This window comes from Leptodactylus fuscus, chromosome 3 (assembly GCF_031893055.1).
Source record: "Leptodactylus fuscus isolate aLepFus1 chromosome 3, aLepFus1.hap2, whole genome shotgun sequence".
Taxonomy (NCBI): domain Eukaryota; kingdom Metazoa; phylum Chordata; class Amphibia; order Anura; family Leptodactylidae; genus Leptodactylus; species Leptodactylus fuscus.
The window spans coordinates 81,293,288-81,319,111 of record NC_134267.1 but is presented as its reverse complement, the minus strand read 5'-3'; the positions used below and the strand labels follow the sequence as shown (position 1 = coordinate 81,319,111).

The window sequence follows — 25,824 nt, the reverse complement described above, 5'->3', positions numbered from 1 at the left end:
TTGGGTAGCAGTAGGTGCTGGGAAAGGGGGAGGGGGTGTTTTGGTTGTCTGTCTGCCCCTTCCCTGAGCTTGAGGACTGTTTTTTTTTTTTTTTTTTTCCCCCCCACTTGGAACTCAGCCTGGCTGAATGTAGGGTATCTGTAGTGCTCCTATTAACCCATTCCCGACGGAATAGGAGCACTGCAGATACCCTATATTCAGCCTGGCTGTAGTCAGACTGAATTCCAAGTGGGGGAGTCTGCCCCTTTAAGCTCAGGGAAGGGGCAGACAGACAACCAAAACACCCCCCCCCCCTTCCCCGGCACCTACTGCATCCCAAAACCCCTCCATCAACATCAATCTAGTATTTATCCCCTATTCTATGGGTAGGGGATAAATAGTTGAAAGATCACTCTTACTTATTTATTTCAAGGGGGTGGTGGGGGTTGAAGGGGATATTGTTATATACACTCCAGACACTGTATTGTTTGCACGGTGTAGGTTGTACTCACATTCTGCTGCAGAGGGAGAGAAGGTTGTCCAGCCAGAAGGTCGAGGGGGAGTACAGCGGGATACCCTCACTGTCCGGCTCCTGCGACAGCTCCAGGTGATGGTTCAAGTGCAGCTGCTCGTCACTCTCTGCCTTCAGCTCCCGCCGGCCCGGACCCGCGGGGAGCGCCATCTTCCTGTGGACCCCACCAGCATTGTCACTTAACTGCGCAGAGTCGGCAGTTTTGGCGGCAAGGTCCACAGGGAGTGCAGCTGCTCCTCGCTCTCCGCCTTCAGCTGCCGCTGGTCCGGACCCGCGGGGAGTGCCATCTTCATGTGGACTCGACTCCGAAACTGCTGACTCTCTGCGCAGTTAGTGACAATGCTGGTGCTCCCCGCAGGTCCAGACCTGCAGCAGCTGAAGGCGGAGAGCAAGGAGCAGGTGCACCTAAACCATCACCAGCCTGGAGCTGCCGCAGGAGCCGGACAGTGAGGGCATCCCGCTGCACTCCCCGTGGACCTTCTGGCTGGACAACCGCAGTAGAATGTGAATGCAACCTACACCGTGCAAACAATACAGTGTCTGGAGTGTATATAACAATATCCCCCCTGCGCTTGACTCGAATATAAGCTGAGGGGGACTTTTTCAGCACAAAAACTGTGCTGAAAAACTCTGCTTATACTCGAGTATATACGGTAAGTATTTCTCTTGCTAACTAAGGCTGGTCTTACACGACCGTAACGGTTTTTGCGGTCCGCAATTTGCGGATCTGCAACACAAATTTCACTGAAAAAACTCATTCCGCAGACGTCCGTGTCCAACCACAAAGTGCATCCGCAAGGCTCTATGTGCACCCAGATCCGCAAAAAACAACACACACCCCCAATCGCAATGTTGACATCCGCAATTGCGGATATACACTGAAGTATGTTCAGTGTATATCTGCAAAACTGCACGCGCCCATAGACTTGTATGGGACAGTCCGTGCCGTAAAAACACGGCCATTACGGACATGCGGTATACTTTCCAGACCACGGTTACGGCACGCCACACCACGGACAAAATCTATGGAGGTGTAAGAGGCCCGGTGGGTCCGCAAATGGTCCGCTATTTAAAACCCACAATTGCGGACCATTTGCACTCTAAAACTACGGTCGTGTAAGGCTGGTCTTACACGACTGTAGTTTAAGACCGCAAATGGTCCTCTGGGTTTTAAATTGCGGACCCACTGTTTTCTTTGCGGCCTTTCACACCACCGTAGATTTTGTCCGTGGTGTGGCGTGCCGTAATTGTAGTCCGGACAGTATACCGCATGTCCGTAATGGCCGTGTTTTTACGTCACGGACTGTCCCATATAAGTCTATGGGCGCGTGCAGTTATGCGGATAGACACTGAACATACATCAGTTTATATCCACAATTGCGGATGTCAACATGTGTGTTTTGTGGTGTTTTGTTTTTTACGGATCCGCATAATACTGATACACTTGGAACGTTGCGGATGCACTTTGCGGTTGGACACAGATGTCTGCAGAATGAGTTTTTAGAGTGAAATTTGTGTTGCGGATCCGCAAATTGCGGACCACAAAAACCACTACGGTCGTGTAAGACCAGCCTAACAGAAGACAGCTGTTATAAGTAAAAATCTGAATGAATGGTCAAACATGGTAGTAAAGGCTTCAACCCCATGACTTGATATAGAGTTACAGTATCATTGAAATTTTTTAATATTGGCTTTGTGTTTGTTTTTTTTTTGTGTTTTTATGAGTACAGTCTACAGAGTTCCCAGACCTCATGTTATGTTCAGATTATTTACCGGAGCTGTTGAGGCAGTCTTCTACTTGTACACAGAACTTGGAACCATCTTGTGACCCTATCTCCTTAGAAGAACTCAGTGCAATGGACTTGCCATCCTTTGAGCCAGCCTTTCTAGTCCTTTGTCGTGTACTTTTAAATGTAATTCATGAATGTCTCAAATTGAGATTGGAACAGAGGCCAGCTGGGGAACCATCACTTCTGAGCATTAAACAGGTTTGGATTCAATGTTTTCAAAATTTTTTGCTCATGAATATTATGAAAATCAATTATATATGAAAATTGGTTTGTATACATACAAAAAATGTCACAGGTGTGTTTGTGTTTGCCTTTTTTATCCTCTTTTTTTTGCTAGAGTTATAGAGGACCTTTCATATCCTCCTCATCAGTGTGTGTTGTCATATATCGTTAAAAAACACACAGTGCACTAAATTCAGTCGACTCTCCCGATATGTACCCCGGTGATGGAGATATATGCGTCATTAGTTTGGGCACCAATGTCTCCCCACTGTTAGAAGGGTGTGAGGAACGCCACTCCCCCCCTGACATTACAAACCTTTGGAAGAGTACTGTTGGGAGTGGGGCGTTCCTCACAGCCCAGCCATGATGCCAGGCTGTAAGGCCCACCCTACTGACAGTAGGGAGATATCAGTGCAGAAATTAAGGGCGCCAATATCTCCAGCACCAGGGCGCATAACGAGAAAGCTGATAACAGTGCACTGTTGGCCTTATAGCAGTATAGAATACCGCATATATGGCACATTGATTAGGACATTAAAAGTCCTATTTAAATGTAAATGTACGCCACTGCTTATTTATTGGTAATGCATTGCTAATGGATGAATTATATACTGTTTTGTTTTTTTTTGTTTTCTTCAATTTCATAGCTTAAAGTTTAGAACATTTCAGTTGTAACTAACTTTTGAATAACTTTTGATTTCCTGGCAATATTTGGGTCATGAATATAGTTTGTAATATACGTTATTAACAATGTGAAATCCTGCATTTCATTATTTCCCTTGCTTCCCTTTTGAGAGCAGTACCCTGCTTCTCGCTGTGGATTATGTACGGACTTGTGTGTAATGCAGGGAATATGATGGTAGGGGAGAGTCACTTCAAACTGTTATGTCATAGACATTATACAATGTAGAAACGCGTTGATAGTGTTGCATAATAGATTCCTGTCTTTCATATGACACGAAGTTTGTAGTTTTACAGCTGCATATAAATGTTTCAATGCCAATTGTATTTTCAACCAGTGATATCTGTGGAAATAGTTCTGGTAGAACTACAGCCTACAATCAAAACTACAACTACATCTACAATGAAAAGTTGTTTTGAAAGTTTACTTTTTAATATAAAGTCTGTGTTCACACGTTAGACTTTTTGCCAGTATCTATTTTAGTCTTCTGTCAAAAATATGGGGCAAAATAGCACTATTCTGACTGGGAAAAAGCAGGTTTCTATTCTCAAGCAAGTAGAAAACTTACTGAATTGTAATGGAAAATGTATAGGAAAATACATTCTACGAAAAATAATCTTTATTTGCTGAATAAGTCTTTACACTTTCATGCACAGTTGAGCACATCAGCCGTGAGAGATGTTGGGTGGACCACTGATATATAAAGCTTCAGTTCATGGTCTTGTCCTCTAAGGGTATATTCAGAGTCCCTGATTAGGGAAATGTGTTAAAACTCCCATAAAACTTGACTTGATCTCATATGGATCTTACTGATAAAAAATGAGATCAGTAAAATTTAACTCTTAGTGTCTTAAAGCCCTGAATGTTGATCACTTCCTGTCCCTAATTCAACCTTCCCACTCCTTTCTATGGAGTTGTGGTGGCATCAAGCTTTATGGACTGCAGCAATTGGTGCCGATCTGGCCATAACCCTGGTGGTAATGAAATTAAGCATTTGTTGGCTTACTTACCTCTTCAACTGTGACATGAGGCCACCAAGTGCCTAAGGTTTAAGCTGTCATCCTATCTCAAGCTAATCATGTTGAGCTTTTCCTCAACTGTACTTATTCCTTGTGATGTACAAGAGATAGAGAAGGTTCCGTTCATGTTAGGTCTATGTTTTCCCATGGATTGATATAACTCTCTGCTCCATGAAACAAGGCTCCCAGTATGACTCTTTGTAGGAGCCATATTATAAGTGCCTATAATTTGTGTTATTGGATCCTTCCACTTGTAATGTGGAATGTCACATATTCTTCGCAGTAGATGAACTGCTTACACCGTGTATTTAGTGTCGTGCACTATTTTATTGTGGCCTGCATGCAATAACTAGCGAACAAACAGAGGTACTGCATTGCTATGGACTTGTTGCTCTGTGGGAGGATTCTCCAATCCATATATCTAAATAGAACAAAACTACGGCATGCACTGTATCAAGGTTGTATTGGTACATCAGTGAGTGTAAAGTATAACAACTTCATTTACATGTCACTGATGAGTGCTGAGTATAGCAGCTTCATTCACGTGTCACATCATCTATAGTACATTTCATCTATTCCAGTAAAATATAGGAAGTCTTTGACACAGGTTAAGTGAACAATGTTTCAGTCAGATGTGATCTTTATTAAGTCCAATCTGTGTTAGAAGATGAGGAGTGCTTGTCAAACGTGTGCCAAAAACAAAATCTTTGTCAAAGACTGCCTTTATTCTACTGCATTGGACGAAATGTAGTACAGATGTTGTGACACGTGAATAAAGCCCGTTATATAAGACGCATACAAAATACTCTTCTTTTAATAAATCTCCAATAATTCAAGCACCTTAATACGCTGTGTGCTGCGGTTTTCTATGATTTGAATACAGTAACTGATGAAGCCTGCTGCATCTGTATTGAGTTCTGATCCTGGAATGAAGTGCAAGCAGTAACAGGTAACACAAACTAGATTATGCTTTAGATACATTCCATATATTGCACCCCTGTATCCCCTACTTGAGATTTTACTGCCACTTAATGATTCACAAGTATTATGCATGTACTCTATACTCCATCAAAAAATAACGCTGTAATTTTTTATTTTTTTTATTTTTTGCAGTTAGCGAGAGAGTGCAAAGAAGTGTTGAAAGGTGGACTTGTTATGAAGCAATACTATCAGTTCATGCTACGAGAAGTATTAAATGATTTTCGCAAGCCTGACTGTAATATAGATGCTTTTGAGGAAGACCTGCATAAAATGTTAATGGTAAGCTTTACTTTGTCTATTGAATAAATGCCTAGGGAATTTACTAAAGGTTTTTTTTTTTTTTTTTTTTTTTTTTGAAGAGCTATAATATATCTATGTGGAGAATATAATATACACTATATGGAGAAAAGTATTGAGGCTTACTTCTTAGACTACCTTTGTTAATGTCCATTACTGACTTCCGTCATAGGATGATGCCAACGGACATTAACTGTTGCAGAAAATGGACACTGATTTAGCCTGTGACCGTTCCCATTGACACTAATGTAAACAACATGACGGACGCTATCCTTTTTCTTGTCTGTTCACTGTTATAACAGACTAAAAAGTCTTGCATACAGGACTCTTTATTCCATTACTAACGTAAACAAACATGACGGTAGATCACATCTGTAATGTTGTTCACATAGTTGTGAATGGGAACGGACAGAGTCTAAGTCTGTATCCGTTATCTGCAACAATTAATGTCTGTTAGGATGACGAATGCTACTTGATGGACTACATCATGGAATTTGCCGGGTGTCCATTGTTTTGAAGTGAAACTGTCAGATGAAAAGGGTCTGACATGCTGTACTTTTTTGCCTATTGATTTTCAGCAGCCATTACAACAGAGTCTCCAAATGAAAACTTCAGTACAGATGTGAACCCAGCCTTAACCCCTTCCCGACATGCGCCGTAATAGTACGGCGCATGTCGGGTCTGTAACTATGGCGACCGCCCGGGAGCTGGGCGGCCGCCATAGCCGCCGGGTGTCTACTGCTTTAAGCAGTAGACAACCGGCTCTAATGCCTCCGATCGGTCCCCGGACCGATCGGAGGCATTAACCCCTCCGGCGCTGCGGTCAAAGGCGCCGGAGGCGCCATTCTCCCGGCGGCGCATGGGCGCCGCCATTTTGGCAGGGATCGCCGGCTCCTGGAGCATGCTCCAGGGCCGACGTCATGTTGCCATGACAGCCGGGAGCCTTGTTAAAGGCTCCCAGCCGGTCTGCAAATTCTCTCTTTTGCAGGCTGGTCTATGCAGCCTGCAAAAGAGATGATGATTTTTTGCAATGCATTGCAATGCATTAGCATTGTAATGCATTGCATTAGTGATCAGACCCCCTGGGGTTCAACACCCCTAGGGGGTCTAATAAATGCAAAAAAAAAAAAAAAAGAAAAGTAAAAAAAAAAAATATAAAAAAATATAAAAAGTATTAAAAGTTCAAATCACCCCCCTTTCTCTAGAACAAATATAAAAGTAGTTAAAAACTGTGAAACATATACATGTTAGGTATCCCCGCGTCCGAAATCGCCCGCTCTACAAATCTATAAAAATATTTTTCCTGTTCGGTAAACGCCGTAGCGGGAAAAATAGTCAAAAGTGCCAAACCGCCGTTTTTTCACTGTTTTGATTCTGATAAAAATTTGAATACAAAATGATCAAAGCAATAACATTTCCCGAAAATGGTAGAACTAAAAAGTACACCCGGCCCCGCAAAAAAAGACGCCCTATGCATCCCCGTACACCTACGTATAAAAAAGTTATGGCCGTCGGAATATGGCGACTTTTAGAAAAAAAAATTTTTAACACAGTTTTGGAATTTTTTTCAGGGGTCAAAATGTAAATAAAACCATATAAATTTGGTATCCCTGGAACCGTACCGAAACACAGAATACAGGGGACATGTCATTTTGGCTGCACAGTGAACGCCGTAAAAACAAAGCCCGTAAGAAAGTCGCAGAAATGCATTTTTTCTTCAAATCCACCCCATTCTGAATTTTTTTCCTGCTTCCCAGTACATTATATAGAATAATTAATGGTAGCATCATCAAGAAAAATTTGTCCCGCAAAAATTAAGACCTCATATGGCTCTGGGAGCGGAGAAATAAAAAAGTTATGGGGTTTAGAAGGCGGGGAGTCAAAAACGAAAAACGAAAATCAAAAAATGCCATCGGCGGGAAGGGGTTAAAGAGGCAGGCCATGACTAATCTCTTTGGGTTCTTTGTATCCTTAGGCCCTGCAATTATGCATTACCGAATCTGTTCATATGGTCTGAAGTGGTTTTTATGATTACATTGTTTTTTTGTTTCCCGTCATGGAAAGTCAGGGTTATAATTTTTCTGTACATAGCAGTTACTAGTAATGTTACACACAGAACAGGTGTTCTTTGATCAATATGCATAGTAGTTAAAGTGAATGTTTTACCTCCTCCATCAGTTCCTTCTCTTTGCATCCTTTAATAGGTGCCGCTCCACTGATTTCGGTGCAGTTGGAATTTTTTTTCTCTATTCCCCACCCTTCCTAAGTAATTAGTTTGATTAGTCTCAGCATTTAATATGCTATTAAGTTCTCTGCTGTCAGGTGGGTGGTCCTCTGTTAAAGCAAACAGAGGCCACCCACTTGACAGCAGAGAGCCTAATTTGCATTTTGGGTGCTGATATTTTTATGGGTATTGCCATGTGTGTCAATGTTGTCAAGTGGTGCAGAATATTTTGGTGCTATATAAATAATATGTATTATTACATACTGTGGAGGGGGCACTGGAAAGAGCATTGTACTGAAGGAGACGCACTATGGAGATTAATTCATGTTCTCATGAGCATTTGTGGTAATACTTGTTCACTGATGCAGGGCTGGCGTTAGGGGGGAACAAACTGGGCAAATGCCCAGGGCCCCCGTCTCCTAAGAGGCCCCAGGATACGCGGTACCAGACGTTTGGTCAGGTGACTGGGATCGGGGCAGCCCTAATAACAAGTGTATCTACGTGCTATGCATGCCGATACCATGGACATCTGTGTCAGCGCAAGGAGCTACAAAGTCCCTGCTCTGACATAGGTAACTATTTAGAAGACAGGATGGGTTGCGATTACGTCACTATATCGAGCCCTGTGCGCTGGACCTGCTCTTGGAGTCCACAAGCAGGGAGAGACCTCAGCGTCAGGACTCATCCGGGGAGTGTGTTAAGGTGAGTAAAGGTTTTAATATTTTATGAGAAATTGCTTAAAAAAAAAAAAAGAGGGGGGAACATATTTATAATAGTTCCCCTATTACATTTGCTATTGTTAGTTCCTTTTTAGAAATCCCTCCTTATAGAATAGATCCCCTAGTCTTATTAATAATAGTCTCTCCTTATAAATAGCTCGTCCATAAATATATATTTGTATATGTATTTATAAGGAGATACTGTTATTATTAAGAGGTGGTACTGATAGCTGGACAGGATGCAGCACCGTTACTTTTCAAGTAATAGGAGTGGCACAGCAGCGCCATCCATTGTTCAGTGGTGTTTCTGGATAATTGCAGTGCTGTTCCTATTGCTTGAATAGGAGCAGTGTGGCATCCTGTTCACAAGCAGCATCTAGCACCCAGAAGCTGCTAATAAAACTGATCTGTGTGGGGATGAGTTGTCGAACCCTGACAGATCACATACTGACATAGTGTTGTGCTGTCCTGTGGATAGATTATCAGTATAAAAAAAATTCGGCCAGATAAACCCTTTACTTGATGTGATGCTTGTTGGTCCCCCTTGTTTAATGAAAGAAAAACCCACAGTGGTCACAGAAATAACTTGAACCTGGCAAAAGTAATAATGACCAAACTACATGTTGACAAGCCACAAAGCTTCTGTGAGAATCTTCTATGGAGAGATGAGACAAAAATCAAACTTTTTGGCAAGGCACATCAGCTCTATGTTTACAGATAGAAAAATGAAGCATATCTTGAAAAGAACACTGTTCCTACTGTGAAGAGGCTCTGTTATGTTCTAGGGCTGATTTGCTGCATCTACCTGTGCAGGATACAATGAAATCTCAAGACTATCAAGGGTTTCTAGAGAGAAATGTGCTGCCCAGTGTCAGAAAGCTTGGTCTCAGTCGCAGGTCATGGGTCTTGCAACAGGATAATGACCCAGAACACACAGGTAAAAACACCCAAGAATGGCTGAGAGGAAAACATTGGACTATTCTGAAGTGGCCTTCTATGAGCTCTGACCTAAATCCTATTGAGCATCTTTGGAAGGAGCTGAAACATGTTGTCTGGAAAAGGAACGCTTCAAACCCGAGACAACTGGAGCAGTTTGCTCATGAGGAGGAGGCCAAAATACCTGATGAAAGGTGCAGAAGTCTCTTTGACAGTTACAGGAATCATTTGATTGCAGTGACTGCCTCAAAAGGTTGTGCAGCAAAATATTAAGTTAAGGGAACCATCATTTCTGTCCATGACTGGTTCATGAGTTTTATTTAAAAAAAAAATAAAATCTGTTGAAGCATGGTTGAAAATCGAAGTCTGACTATCATTTGTTCCTTTTCATAGAATCTGTATTTATTATTACTTTTGTCAGATTCAAGTTATTTCTGTCACCATTGTGGGTTTTTCTTTCATTAAATGAAACCAACAATTTTGTCCACGTGTGTATATACAGTGCATGGCTACCTCATGGAGGTCATCACCGTGTGGAGGTGGCGTGCTACCTGGGCCTAGTATAGAGGTATTAGTGGATTTTATTTTATGTGTTTTGTTTGGTAATTGTCTGTATAGTGGTAATAATTCTCCCCAGCATAGCGGTACACACAGTGGTTTACAACTATATATATGTTTACAATTTTTTTTTTCCTAATCTTTTAAGACTATATCAACACTGATGTTTGTTCAGATTATAGTGTGGCATCCTCTCACTGAGTGAAGAGGATGCCAGACTGAAGAACTTTCCCCTGTTCTGAATGGAGTGATGGTTGGGCAATTCACGCACTTCTTCATTCAATTCAATGGGAGCACCAGAGATAATTGAGTGCTTTAATTTGGCTAACTCCGGCATTTCCATTGAAATGAATGGCTGTCCAATCATTGCTCCATTCAGAATGGAGAGCGATACTCCGGTGTTGTCCCGATCAGTGGGGGGCTGAGCAATTGGACCTCCATTGATCTAAAAGTTAACTTCCTTTCATGAAAAAAAAAAACAAAAAAAAAACACTTTAAATATTCTGCTTTAAACTACACACACTGATGCAGATATATCCTTCACCAATGATAGGTGTACTTTGACTACATGCGGAGCTGGATCCAGATGTTGCAAGAGTTACCTCAAGCATCACATAGTTTGAAAAATCTTCTAGAGGAAGAATGGAATTTCACCAAAGAAATTACTCCTTACATACGAGGAGGAGAAGCTCAGGCTGGGAAGCTTTTCTGGTAGGAAAGTCTTATGGTTTTTCATCCACTATATACATTGTTACATTGCCCTTTTCAGTATTTAATCTCCTTAGATTCTGCAGTCTATAGTGACTATGGCATCTAAAAGATTTGCTAATATTTTATCCTTTTTGGCACCAAACAGTACAATCATGGTGCGATGATGTGTTGTCATGGTGACAGGGTGGCCTATTGAAGACCCCATGTCACCATCTGAGGGCAAAGGGGTTGGCCACTTTCAGACCAATGTTATCGTTTGTATAATAAAAAGTTTTACAATTTTCCAATATACTTTCTGTATCAATTCCTCACAGTTTTCTAGATCTCGGCTTTCTGTCATTCATTCTGTTACTTGTAATGGATAGCAGTCTGACCCTGGTCATGTGATTTACAGTCCATGGTCATGTGATTAGCACACAGGTGCCGCTCGTTACAGTCATAGCACAATAATCAGACATCTGTCTGGTAATCAGCTGTGCACCTGTGTGCTCATCACATGACCATGGACCGTAAGTCACATGACTAAGGTCAGACTTCTATCCACTAGAAGTAAGAACATGAATGACAGCAAGCAGAGATCTAGAAAACTGTGAGGAATTGATACAGAAAGTATATTGGAAAATTGCATATCTTTTTATTGTACAAACAATAACATTTGTCTCTTAATATTGGTCTGAAAGTGGACAACCCCTTTAAGTATTTACACTCTACTAGAGTTTTGAAGTGTATCATACAATCACACTTCCTAGTTTTCAAGTCCCATAGTAAAAATGTTGAAAAACATGGACAAAAATGCATTATATCACACAGTGAATGCTGTGTGTGTATATATATAGAGAGAGAGAGAGAGAGAAAAAAAAAACCAGCATATAACCCCTTAAGATTGCAGTTAAAAATATTATTTTAAGAAGCTGTATAGAACTTTTAAAGAGGACTTTTCATGTCTGCAGTTTTCTATACCGCTAGAGAGCCTATTGGCTTTCCTGTTATGTGCCCCTGGTGAAGAGCTATCGGTGCCGTTACCATAGCTCTTCGCTGTCAGAAGGGAGTTTCTGACAGTCTGTGAGGAACGCCCCTCCTGACATTAGAGTCCATAGCGCTGTACTGTAATCTATAGATATCACACAAAAGACTTGTTTACCATATTCCTCTTCATAGCATACTGTAGTGTTCTACGCTGTTTTGTACAGCAAGATCCAGTGCATATAATTGTCCACAGTGTTAATGGGGCATTCTGGATACATTTGAGTGTGGCCTAGGAGTTTTCCTGCTCATGCTCCAAATGTAGTTTACAAAGATCGTGTGAACAAGGTCTAACTGGTACCATGGGTAGTGGATGACCTTAATCTGCAATCTTGTGTTTTAGTGATATAGCAGGAATGCTACTGAAATCCACAGGGAAGTTCCTGGACTCTGGCTTACAGGACAGCTGTGATGAATTGTGGGCCAACACTGATGATGGCAATGTCTCTGATGAAATAAGGTAAGCTGAGTATGGTGGAAAGTATTCTGCTTCTGTCATAGAAAGAATTACTTGTGTTATGCTTGTTGCTTATGTGTTCATGTTATTGCTTGTGAAATTATCACACATAATTGTCTTCATTTTCACAATGCAGAGGCTTGAATAATATATGGCAATACAAGTTTTATATTTTAGTTCCACATGTTGAAGATGGAGAAGAAGCACAAAATATAATGGTGACGCTAGGTTCACACTAGCATTCAGCTTTCCATTCTACGGTTCCGCTTGGGAACCTGAGAAACAGAAAGCTAACCCGCTTAGAAAGCAGTTACCCGTGGACACCATAGACTATAATGGGGTCCGCCAGGTTTCCACTCAAACAATATGGAGAGAAACGTTCTCCTTGCAGGACTTTTCTCTTCGCATTTTTCAAGCGGATTCGGGAACTGAAAGCCTGAACATAGTTCAAACACTGGTGTGAACCCAGCCTTGCACTGTTTTTTTTTTTTTTTTTTTTTTTTTAGGCTGCCAGTTTCTAAATTGCTTTGTAAGAGAACTGGGTATATAGAGAGATGCAAGCTAGAAACCTATTTTCCACGTTGGCAGTTTAGGTTGTACACAGTGGTCCTATACCAATACTCAGAATGGACCTCACAAGTGTGCTAACAAATGGATTACATCTTTACTTTTTCTTAGTGTAGTTCTCATCTTCTATGCAGTGAGGTTCCCCCTTCACAGTGACAGCTGAAGATAATGTTTCCCAGTAGTCTTGAGAATCAGTTCATTGCTGAACCCCCTCAGACTACTGTGAACTTTCTTCAGATATTGTGGATACATAGTAAGTCAGCGCTGAGCTGTAACAGAGCCAGGCTTGCATCTAATTTCCAGATTATACATGGACAAGGCTTGTGTTTGTAAATCTGGTGTACACACTGGTTTTATGACTCCAGGAAAAGGATATGATTCATATTTGAGCTTGTAAAGTCAGTTTTATTAATCAGATTAGTAGAATGAGGCTAGACGTACCTTACACCCATATTTTCATGATGAAAAAAGACCTGTTGCCTTCCCAGATACGTCTTTTATATTTGTATCCTTCATGAAATAACAATTCTAAGGCATATTTTCTTATTATTCCGATAAGTAATTTAGATAGTGAGCCCTATATAGAACAATGACTGACCATGTCTGTAAAGCGCTATGGAATATGTTATTGCTATACCAGTAACGTTAGGTTCTCCGTTGGAGACTCCAGGCAGACCCTATTATAGCCTGTGACAAGACACAAAATCGGACATGCAGGACTTTGTGTCCGGTTAAAAAAAAACGTTTTTGCCACGGACAGGCAAAAGACGTACACAGGCGGTCACTTTGCAAACCCATTCTAGTGAATGGGTTTCAAAACTGACCGCCGGGTTTGCATCCCTGTCCACTTTCTCGGGGCAGAAGACGGAAACCCGCCGGATTGGCTAAAGTGGAGACCAGGCATAGGCGTGAACCCGCCCTCAGTATTTAATCAGTTATTGACCAATCAGTTTTTCTTTTTCTTCCCCCTTCTTCATTCTGAGCATCCACAAAATGGACACAAACTGATTGCTATCAGTATGTAATCAGTTTGTAATCTGTTTTCCATAGACCTCAATGTTAAAACAAAACTGATTGCTTGCTGTCCATCTGAAATCTTTATTTTCAGTATGGAGATAAAGTCCTGCAAGTTCTACTTTTCTCTCTGCACAAAAATCTGAAACTAGATGGAATGTCACAAACTGATTACATACTGATTACTTTTAAAACCCATTGAAGTCAAACCACTTGAAATCAGTTTTTGAAGATGTTAAATACTGATTACGAATGGATTTGCCAAACACAGATGTGAACCAGGCTTAAAAATTCACAGTAACTGAAAATGATCATGTAGAAACTTCATCTATCTTGAAATTACTTCTATCCCAGAACGGGAGTACCTTCAGTCATGACCAGACACAATGGGTCCCTACATCCACTTGAAACTAACATCAGTCAAGATATATTTATATATATATATATATATATATATATATATATATATATATATTTGTATGTGTGTATATATATATATATATATATATATATATATATATACACTCACCGGCCACTTTATTAGGTACACCTGTCCAACTGCTCGTTAACACTTAATTTCTAATCAGCCAATCACATGGCGGCAACTCAGTGCATTTAGGCATGTAGACATGGTCAAGACAATCTCCTGCAGTTCAAACCGAGCATCAGTATGGGGAAGAAAGGTGATTTGAGTGCCTTTGAACGTGGCATGGTTGTTGGTGCCAGAAGGGCTGGTCTGAGTATTTCAGAAACTGCTGATCTACTGGGATTTTCACGCACAACCATCTCTAGGGTTTACAGAGAATGGTCCGAAAAAGAAAAAAACATCCAGTGAGCGGCAGTTCTGTGGGCGGAAATGTTGTTGATGCCAGAGGTCAGAGGAGAATGGCCAGACTGGTTCGAGCTGATAGAAAGGCAACAGTGACTCAAATAGCCACCCGTTTCAACCAAGGTAGCCAGAAGAGCATCTCTGAACACACAGTACGTCGAACTTTGAGGCAGATGGGCTACAGCAGCAGAAGACCACACCGGGTGCCACTCCTTTCAGCTAAGAACAGGAAACTGAGGCTACAATTTGCACAAGCTCATCGAAATTGGACAATTGAAGATTGGAAAAACGTTGCCTGGTCTGATGAGTCTCGATTTCTGCTGCGACATTCGGATGGTAGGGTCAGAATTTGGCGTCAACAACATGAAAGCATGGATCCATCCTGCCTTGTATCAACGGTTCAGGCTGGTGGTGGTGGTGTCATGGTGTGGGGAATCTTTTCTTGGCACTCTTTGGGCCCCTTGGTACCAATTGAGCATCGTTGCAATGCCAAAGCCTACCTGAGTATTGTTGCTGACCATGTCCATCCCTTTATGACCACAATGTACCCAACATCTGATGGCTACTTTCAGCAGGATAATGCGCCATGTCATAAAGCTGGAATAATCTCAGACTGGTTTCTTGAACATGACAATGAGTTCACTGTACTCCAATGGCCTCCACAGTCACTAGATCTCAATCCAATAGAGCATCTTTGGGATGTGGTGGAACGGGAGATTCGCATCATGGATGTGCAGCCGACAAATCTGCGGCAACTGTGTGATGCCATCATGTCAATATGGACCAAAACCTCTGAGGAATGCTTCCAGCACCTTGTTGAATCTATGCCACAAAGAATTGAGGCAGTTCTGAAGGCAAAAGGGGGTCCAACCCGTTACTAGCATGGTGTACCTAATAAAGTGGCCGGTGAGTGTATGTGTATGTATGTATATATATATATATGTGTGTGTGTGTGTATTTACAATTAATGTAACTTACTGTCCAGCAATTGCTGCTTTTTAAGTATCTTTCCACATTTCAGGAAATGTTAAAAATGATAAAATATTTCTCGCTGTTTGAGTATGAATGCACACAGCCCATTGGAAAGTTAAGATGGGAGTTGACCCTGTCTCTTATACTGCTGCATATGTTGATGCCATCACAAGTCCGTAAGAAGCAGCACTGACACACATACAGGTCTGCACTGCTACACTGAAGCTTATAAAAGTAGTTAATTAGGGATGTGTCACTACAAATTCGGCTACTTTTCAAAATAGCTTTTATGTTAAGCAGTTTTATTTTTAGAAATTTTTATTTTTTTTGGGTGTGTGTGTTTACCTCTAGACTTTCTGTTAAAACTGCTGCAGGAAAAAACGCAATTAGGTTCTGCCAGTTTTTCCTGCAGCGTGGGGCCTTAAAAAGTTTTTTAGTATCATGTTGTGATATTAAAAAAAAAAAAAAAAACTCAATGTGAAAAACAGATTTTCCCTTCTTTTTTTTCTTTTTTTTGGTTACATTTTCCCAGATATAAAAAAACCTCCAAAAACAAAAAGTAACATAAAAATAAAGCTGTATGTGTCACCAAAAAAAAAAAAAAGCAGACAGTTGAATGAAAAAATCTGTTAGCAGTCAAAACTGCATATACCAAAAAACCTGAAAATATGTTTGGGCCTAAACCAGTGAAAAATTGGCCCCGTACTGAAGCGGATAAAGGAGTTTTCCGATGAACATAGACATACCATATATATATATATATATATATATATATATATATATATATATATATATATATATATATATATATATATATATATTCAAGTATAAGCTGACTTTTTCAGCACAGTTTTTATGCTGAAAAAGCCCCCCTCGACTTATACTGGAGTCAGGGACCACGGAGCACAGAGACTTGCAAGGACCTGCATAAATTAAACAAAGGGCGAGGTCCTTTAGTGCTACTGCTCTGTGATTGGCTTGTCATGTAGGTCACGTGACTGATGTCATCAAAGGTCCTGTAGCCACTAGAATGTAAGATCTGCAGATAAGTCAGTGGCCAGTGTGCAGGATTCATTGTATCATAGAAGATGTCTGTCGTATCGAGGAGAGGAAGCTACAGTAAAGTGAAAGTAAAACACACAGGTACCTGCTGGGGTTACTATTCCTAGTAATGTCAGGCATTTGGGGTTATTAATTTAGTTTCAGTAACTCCATGTGCCTTACATTAATAGCAGTTAACCTCATCATGTCCCTCATATTAACCCCTGTGTGCCCCATATAAGGGTTATTAATATGTGAGACACATGGGGGTATTAATAAAGGAGCTTTAATTATGAAGATACATAATTATTACCTCCATATGTCCCACATATCAGTAACTCTTATGCGAGGCACACAGGGGTTAATGTGAGGGACATAATGGTGTCAACTATTACTATGAGGCACATGGAGTTACTAAGCTGTAATGCACATGACCATGATGTCTCCGTTAATGTAATATTCGAGTCAATAAGTTTTCCCTGTTTTTTGTGCTAAAATTAGGGGCCTCAGCTTATATTCAGGTCAGCTTATACTCGAGTATATACGGTACTTAAATTTGAAGACAATTAAAAGTTAAACATTTTTGCAAATATTAAGAATTTTTAAATTTTGCTGAGTTTTAAAGATTTTTTTTTTCTTACCATCTCACTGGTGACACCTGTGGTCTTTTATCAGTAGCTAATTTATATGATCATGAATGCAGGAACTTTCTATGCTCTGGTACTTATCTGAAACCTAGCTATAATTCCTTATTGTGGACAGGTTATCAAGCAGGCAGGGGCATTACACATGTGAGAAGATAATTTGGCTACAACAAGGAAATCATTGGTGGGTATCAAGGCATCCAAAATTTTTCTAGTCATGGTCGCAAACCATTGGCAACAGACATTCACCTCAGAAATGATTAGAGAAAATCTTTAAAATGCTGCAAAATGTTTAACTTATTTACGATTTAAAATATGTTCATGGGAATATCCCTTTAAGACTACAAGTATAGTAGATTCTTTAAAGTAAACGGAATTGATTTGAAAATGCCTGCTCTGGCATTCACTAAAGTATCAAAGTAGGTTCAAGTAAGGATCTCTACCTCCCTCCACTCCTCACCACTCAATTCAGGGAAACTTTCCTCAACTTAGATCACGTGTCAAACATGAGGCCCACAGGCCAAATCCGGGCCATTTTATGTTGCCTGTGAGGATTCTCACTTATTTCACTTGTGGGAGGAAGAAAGTAGCGCTTGGCAAGGGAGTGGTGCCAGCACAGGAAGTGGGGAGCAAGGGCAGCATCTTGTTGCTCGTAAGTGAATTAGCTTCAGATCATCCCGCATGGTATGTTGTGGTTTACTCATTGTTTGTCAGAGGGGCTGGGGCCAACAGCAGGTAGCAAGAACAGCATATTGGCATTCAAAAATAAAGTAGTTCCACACCATCTCACAGGGTAGCTCAAGGAAGATACAGTGCTTGTGCTAGGAACCTGATGCAACAAATAACTCTGTAAGTCCTGGGCAACCAGAACAGTCCTGGGTGTGCTACACTCTCCAGAACCAGGCCCTGGAGGTCTTTTTTTTTTTTTTTTTTTTTTATGTAGATTGTGAGCCCCATATAGTATCAGTATGTCTTTCTAGTATGGGAGGAAATCCACGCAAACACGGGGAGAACATACAAACTCCTTGCAGATGTTGTTCCTGGCAGAATTTTAACCCAGGACTCCAGCGCTGCAAGGCTACAGTGCTAACCACTGAGCCACCGTGCTGCCCCCAGAGTTCTTCACCAGAGCTCCTGATAGTGGAGTTGGATTTGGTAAAAGTCCAAGGCCCAGATCTGCAACTGCCCAGAGAGCCACGTACACCCAGATAAGTGGTCAAACAAGCCAAGTCGATAACTGGAGGTCACGTGGTGGCAGAGGCAGAAGCGCAGTCAGGGAAGCCGGGTCATACACTGGAGGTAACCGGAGTAGTCAAAAACCGGATCCAAAAGGGAGGTCAGGTGGAAGCCAAAGCTCATATACAGAAGGTCAGGAAGGTGCCAAATCAGGATCACAGAGGAGAGTTCTGTAAGGCAAGCCGGGTCAAACACATCCAGGGAATCCAAGTTCAGGGGCAGGAGACAAGTGACAGGGAGCAAGGAAGGAAAACAGGAGGGACCTCTTTAGGCGTCAGCAACACAACAGCCCAGGACACAGCACATGGCAGAGGTTCAGTGAAGTCACAAGGACACAAATTGCTGTACTTGCACATTAGACAGTTTTCCAAGTGGAGTTGAGAAATAATGTCCAACAAGAGAATAACTGATGCACAAGGCAAATTAAAGAAAGATAACAATGTGAATACATGTTTATGCTTCAAGTTGAAAAACAGTATACCCTTTGTGTGATTAGGGTAGTGTTGGTTGTAAAAGAGTACAGTATATGTTGGTATTTTGACACCAAACATGGCCCTTTGAAGGCAACGATAATCCTGATGTGGCCCTTGTTGAAAATGAGTTTGACACCCCTGAATTAGACCAATTTGCAAGGCTCTCTCTTAACTCTACATGTTTGCAAAATGACATAAGCTTGAGTAAGAGGTTTAGTTACATCTTGGAAAGCAAAGAAGAATTTTGAGAAGCTTGTTTGAGGAGTCAGTGAATTCTTTTCCGGTTGTCCTGCTTAGATCTGTGCTGGCTCCCAATACAGATTTATGCAGAAGCTGTATTTTAAAATTGGAGCATTGCACTGGTGGGGAGAAAAGTGAATGACTGATTTTAAGTGTATATTCGGCTCTTACCCTATACAGTCCTATGAAAAAGTTTGGGCACCCCTATTAATCTTAATCATTTTTAGTTCTAAATATTTTGGTGTTTATAACAGCCATTTCAGTTTGATATATCTAATAACTGATGGACACAGTAATATTTCAGGATTGAAATGAGGTTTATTGTACTAACAGAAAATGTGCAATATGCATTAAACCAAAATTTGACCGGTGCAAAAGTATGGGCACCCTTATCATTTTATTGATTTGAATTCCCCTAACTACTTTTTACTGACTTACTGAAGCACAAAATTGGTTTTGTAACCTCAGTGAGCTTTGAACTTCATAGCCAGATGTATCCAATCATAAGAAAAGGTATTTAAGGTGGCCAATTGCAAGTTGATCTCCTATTTGAATCTCCTCTGAAGAGTGGCATCATGGGCTACTCAAAACAACTCTCAAATGATCTGAAAACAAAGATTGTTCAACATAGTTGTTCAGGGGAAGGATACAAAAAGTTGTCCGCCGACAATTGAAGCTGATCGGCACCCCCCGCGGCGAGATCGGAGGGTGCCGATAGCAGTAAAAGGTAGTCTGGGGTCTGGCCAGTGACCCCAGACTGCCCGGAGCCCCCACAATACCTGGTGATCCTGCCAGGACCTTCTGATGTCAGGCTGTGCGTCTACACAGCCTGACATCCTGCTACGGAATGCCATGTGGGACACCTGCATGCTGTGTCTCACATGGCATTCTATATCAGCAAAGTACTGCTGATTGAAGTGTCCTAAGTGGACACATGAAAAAGTAAAAAAAAATGTAAAAAAAAAATGAAGTGTATGAAAAAAATTAATAAAGTTATAAAGCCCAAAAATCCCTTTTTCTCAATAGAAAATGAATTATATAAAAAAAACCTAAAAAGTAATAAAAACAATGCATATTTGGTATTGTCGCGTCCGTAACAATCTGTACAATAAAACTGAAATAATATTTAATGTACACGGCGAACGCCGGAAAAAAAAAACGGAAAAAACTCACCGGAAGTAATGATTTTTCGCCATCTCACCATACAAAATATGCTATAAAAAGTGATCAAAAAGTCATATGCATCCGACAACAGTACCAATAAAAAGCGCAGGTTGTCCCGCAAAAAATAAGCCCTCAACCAACTCTGTCAACCGAAAAATAAAAATGTTACGCCTCTTAGAAGATGCGATGCAAAAAACATTGATTTATGTCCCCAAATGTGTTTTTCCTCTGCAGAACTAGTAACACATAAAAAAATACTATAAATGAGGTATCTCCGTAACCGTACCGACCCGCAGAATAAAGGGAACATGTTACTTATACTGTACGCTGCATGGTGTAAAATTAAAAAAGTAAAACTCAATGCCAGGATTGATTTTTTTTTTTTAAATCCAGCAAAAAAGGGTTAATAAAATGTATTCAATAAGATGTAGACACCCAAAAATGGTGTCATTACGAAATGCATCTCATCCCGCAAAGAATAAGCCCTTATATGGCCGCGTCACCAGAAACATAAAGAAAATATAGCATCTCACAATGTGAAGACAAAAACCCTCAAAAATCGCCAAATTATTAGAACACAACTGGGTGCGTCATGTAGGGAATATATAAACTGTGTGAGCGGATATCAGGGGACACCCCAGATTTACAGCTTATGAGGGAACAGACACCAGAAGTGACCCCCAGAGTGACTCCCCCAATCATAGGAGCTACGGGGACATAGTAGGGAATTTGGTGTTTGCAATGTCCTCCGCACAGCTTATACATTCCCTCTTCGCCATCCGCTGTGCAGTCACGTCCGGGATACTAATACTCACTACACCCCCTGATAAATTCTTTGAGGGGTGCAGTTTTCAAAATGGGGTCACTCCTGGTACCCCATGGAATCCACTTTTTTACCTTACAGGCTCTACAAACATGACATGGCGTCTAGATACCAAACATCTGAATCTGTACTCCAAAAGCCGCATAGCGCTCCGTTCCTTCTGCACCCTGCTGTACGTCCAAACTGCAGTTTATGACACATGTATGACACATGTATGACACTGGTGTACCCCGGATAACGGACATAATGTCATATGTGGGTATAAACTGATATTAGGGCACAGCCGGACACAGAAGGGAAGAAGGGTCATTTGGTTTTTGGAGCACAGACGGTTTGGTTTTTGGATGCCATGACACTTTTGTAGAGCTGAAACGCCAGTAATTTGGAATCCCCTGATAAATTACCTTATTTTGGAAACTACACCCCTGAAGGATTTATCCAGGGGTACAGACAGCATTTTTAACCCCCAAGTGTTGCTATAACTTTATATATATAACTATAACTGTAGTGGATTGTGAGAGGTGAAAATGACCATTTTTCCAGGAATACGTCCTTTCAGTGCGTAATATGTTGTGCCCACCTTGTATCAGAGATGAACGCTCTGAAAGCTGTTGTGCCTGGGATACCCGTTTAACAGTTTTTGGAGTGTCTCTGCTGACATAAGTCGGGCACAACATGTTGCACACTGAAATGGCAAATCTGTAAAATTTTCATTTTTAACTTCTCTATCAGTTGCGATTTCATTTCTGGAAACTAAATAAATGCAACACTCAAGGGTTAAAAATTCTCGCTACACCACTTGATAAATCCCATCAGTGGGGTAGTGTCCAAAATAGGGTGACATGTCTGCGGATTCCACTTTATTGGCAATTCAGGGGCTTTGCAAAAGTGGCATGACGTCCAAAAACCAAACTGTGCTCCAAAAACCAAAATAGCGCTCCTTCCCTTCTGTCCCCGGCTGTGCCCAAACAGCCATTTCTACCCACATATGGCATTAAGTACGTTATCCGGGGTACATCAGTGTCATACATGTGGGCATACACTGGTATTTGGGTACCCAGCAGGGTGCAGATGTGAAGGAGCAATATGTGCTTTTGGAGTGCAGATTTAGATTCTTCGTTTTTGGACACCATGTCACATTTGCAGAGACCCTAAAATTGCCCCTACAAAATGGGGTCACTTCTTGGTGAATTCCAGTTTACTGGAACCTCCAGGGCTCTGCAAAAACATCATGGCGCCCAGAGGGTCCCTCTAAATCTGTACCCCAAAAGCTAAAACGCACAGTGGTCCTTCCCTTCTGAGCCCTGCTGTGTGCCCAAGCAGCAGTTTACACCCACATATATAATTTTTTGACTCCCGGGATGGCCCACTTAATAGTTTTAGGAGTGCAGGTCTCTGACAACACAAAGTGGGTGCAACGTATTGGGCACCGAAATGGCATATTTTTAAAAATTTCAATTTTCATTTTGTACATTAATTTTTGGGAAGCATTTTAGGCTCAAAATGATAATACCCCTTGATACATTCCTTGACAGGTGTAGTTTCTAAAATGGGGTCACTTTTGAGGGGTTTCCATTGTATTGATACTTTAGGGGCTCTGCAAATGCGACATGGCACCTGAAAACTATTCCAGCAACATCTGCCCTCCAAAATCCAAATAGCGCTCTTTCCATTCTGAGCCCCAGCATGTACCCATACAGCAGATTTTGGCCACATGTGGGGTATTGCCGTGTTCAGAAGAAATTGTGTAACAAACTGTGGGGGGCTTTTAATTCTTAAACTATTTGCAAAATTAAAACTATGGCGCTAAATGGACGATTTATTGGGGAAAAAAGTAATTTTTCATTTTCACGTCCCAATGTTAATAAAATCTGTGAAACACCTGTGAGGCCAAAATACTCACTCTACCCCTAGACAAATTCTATGAGGGGTGTAGTTTCCAAAATGGGGTCACTTATAGGGGGTTTCTACTGTATTGGTACTTTAGGGGCTCTGCAAATGCGACATGGGACCTGAAAAATATTCCAGCAAAATCTGCCCTCCAAAAGCCAAATAGCCCTCTTTCCATTCTGAGCCCCGCCATGTTCCCATACAGCAGATTATGACCACATATGGGGCATTTCTGTGTTCAGCAGAATTTGTGTAACGAACTTTAGGGAGCTTTTTCTCCTTTATCCTCTTGTGAAAATTAAAATTTGGGGCTAAATTGACAGTTTGTTGGAAAAAAAGTAATTTTTCATTTTCATGGCCCAATGTTAATAAAATCTGTGAAACAGCTGTAGGGTCAAAATGCTCACTCTACCCTTTAATATGTTCTGTGGGGGGTGTAGTTTCCCAAATGGGGTCACTTTTAGGGGGTTTCCACTGTATTGGTTCTCTAGGGGCTCTGCTAATGCGACATGGCACCTAAAATTATTCCAGCAAAATCTGCCATCCAAAAGCCAAATAGCGCTCCTTCCATTCTGAGCCCCGCCATGTTCCCATACAGCAGATTATAGCCACATATGGGGTATTGCCGTGTTCAGGAGAAATTGTTTAACAAACTGTGGGGGGCTTTTACTCCTTTAACCCCTTGTGAAAATGAAAACTTTGGAGATAAAGTGACATTTTAGTAATTTTTCATTTACACATCCCAATGTTAGTAAAATCTGTGAAACAACTGTAGGGTCTAAATGCTGACTATACCCCTTGATGAATTCTGTGAGGGGTGTGGATTCTAAAATGGGGTCACTTTTGGGGGGTTTCCATTGTTTTGGTACTCTAGGGTCTCTGCAAATAAGGCATGGTGCCTGAAAATTATTCCAGCAAAATATGCTGTTCAAACACCCAGTGTCACTCCTTCCCTTTCGTGCACTGCCGTGTGCCCAAAAATCAGTTTACACCCACATGTGGGGTATTTCTGTGCACGGGAGAAATTGCACAATAAACTGTCAGATGCATTTTCTCCTTCAACCCTTTGTGAATGTGTTAATTTTGGGTCTAAATGAATGTATTAGTGAAAAAAAATGAAATGTCTAAATTTCACTGCCATATTATTTTTATTCTTATGAAATGCTTAAAGGGTTAACAAACATCCCAAATGCTGTTTTGAATAATTTGAGGGGTGCAGTTTTGAAAATGGGGTAATTTATGGGGGTTTCTATTATACAGGCCTTTATAATTACTTTCAGAACTGAAGTGGTCCCTAAAAAATTGGTTTGGAGAATTTTCTTGTAAATCTGGAAAATTGCTGTTACACTTGTAAGCCTTGTGACGTCCAAAATAAATTAAAAGACAATCAAAAGATGATGCCAATATAAAGCAGAGATATGGGAGATAATATTTATTCATGTATTTGGATGGTATGACTATCTGCCTGAAAAGCAGAGAATTTCACATTTTGAAAATTGCAATTTTTTTCAAATTTCCATCAAATTTCCTAGTTTTTTTTTATAAATAAATGCAAAAATATTGATTAGTGTTTACCACTAACATGAAGTATAATGTGTTACGAGAAAACCGTCTCAAATTCATTTGTGTAAGTTAAAGCGTCTCAAAGTTATTGCCATTTAAAGTGACACATGTCAGTTTTGAAAAAAGAGGCCTGGTCTTTAACATACTTTTGGGCCTGGTCCTTAACCGGTTAATATTAAAATAATAATGAAAGAATTCTAGTGACTGCCTTCCTTCATTGTTATACATAATAAAAAGCATCATGGTGCATTTTTATCTCTTATACACACATGGATAAAATTGTTGGTACCCCTCTATACTAGGCCAAGATAGCACACCATCTCCACACGGTGATGAACTCCATGAGGTAGTCATGCACTGCACATACAGATGTGGACAAAATTTTTGGTACATCTCATTTAATGAAAGAAAAACCCACAATGGTCACAGAAATAACTTGAATCTGACAAAAGTAATAGTAAAAAAAACTACGTGTTGACAAGCCACAAAGCTTTTGGGAGAATCTCCTATGGACAGATGAGACAAAAATCAAACTTTTGGCAAGGCACATCAGCTCTATGTGCACAGGAAACAAGGAAGAGGCTCCGTTATGTTCTGGGGATGTTTTTCTGCATCTGGCACAGGGTGTCTTGAATCTGTTCAGGGTACAATGAAATTTCAAGACTATCAAGGGTTTCTAGAGAGAAATGTGTTGCCCACTGTCAGAAAGCTTGGTCTCGGTCGCAGGTCATTTGTCTTGCAACAGGATAATGATCTAAAACACACAGCTAAAAACACCAAGAATGGCTAAGAGGAAAACATTGGACTATTCTGAAGTGGCCTTGTATGAGTCATAACCTAAATCCTATTGAGCATCTTTGGAAGGAGCTGAAACATGCCGTCTGGAAAAGGCACCCTTCAATCCTGAGTCTCATTGACAGTTACTGGAATTATTTGATTGCGGTGATTGCCTCAAAAGGTTGTTCAACAACATATTAAGTTAAGGGTACCATCATTTCTGTCCAGGCATGTTTCATGAGTGTTATTTTAAAATAAAATTCTGTTGAAGCATGGTTGAAAAGCATTGTCTGACTTTCATGTGTTCATTTTCATCGAATTTTTATTCATTACTTTTGTCAGATTCAAGTTATTTCTGTGACCATTGTGGATTTTTCTTTCATTAAACGAGGGGTACCAGCAATTTTGTCCACTTGTGTGCACATATAAAAATGTGTTTCTGTCTGTTCTTTATGCGCGAC

The 25,824-nt window shown here is 40.8% G+C and overlaps 1 protein-coding gene across 3 annotated transcripts in view; it reads left to right on the top strand.

Annotated features, from left to right (window-relative positions):
- MAP3K4 (mitogen-activated protein kinase kinase kinase 4) overlaps positions 1-25,824 on the top strand; it is a 91,723-nt gene that overhangs the window by 29,995 nt on the left and 35,904 nt on the right. For all 3 annotated transcript variants that reach the window (XM_075267846.1, XM_075267847.1, XM_075267845.1), the window contains 4 exons: positions 2,242-2,499; positions 5,338-5,484; positions 10,493-10,650; positions 12,017-12,133. In XM_075267846.1, the coding sequence (XP_075123947.1) occupies positions 2,242-2,499; positions 5,338-5,484; positions 10,493-10,650; positions 12,017-12,133 (680 nt within the window). The remainder of the gene's footprint in view (positions 1-2,241; positions 2,500-5,337; positions 5,485-10,492; positions 10,651-12,016; positions 12,134-25,824) is intronic.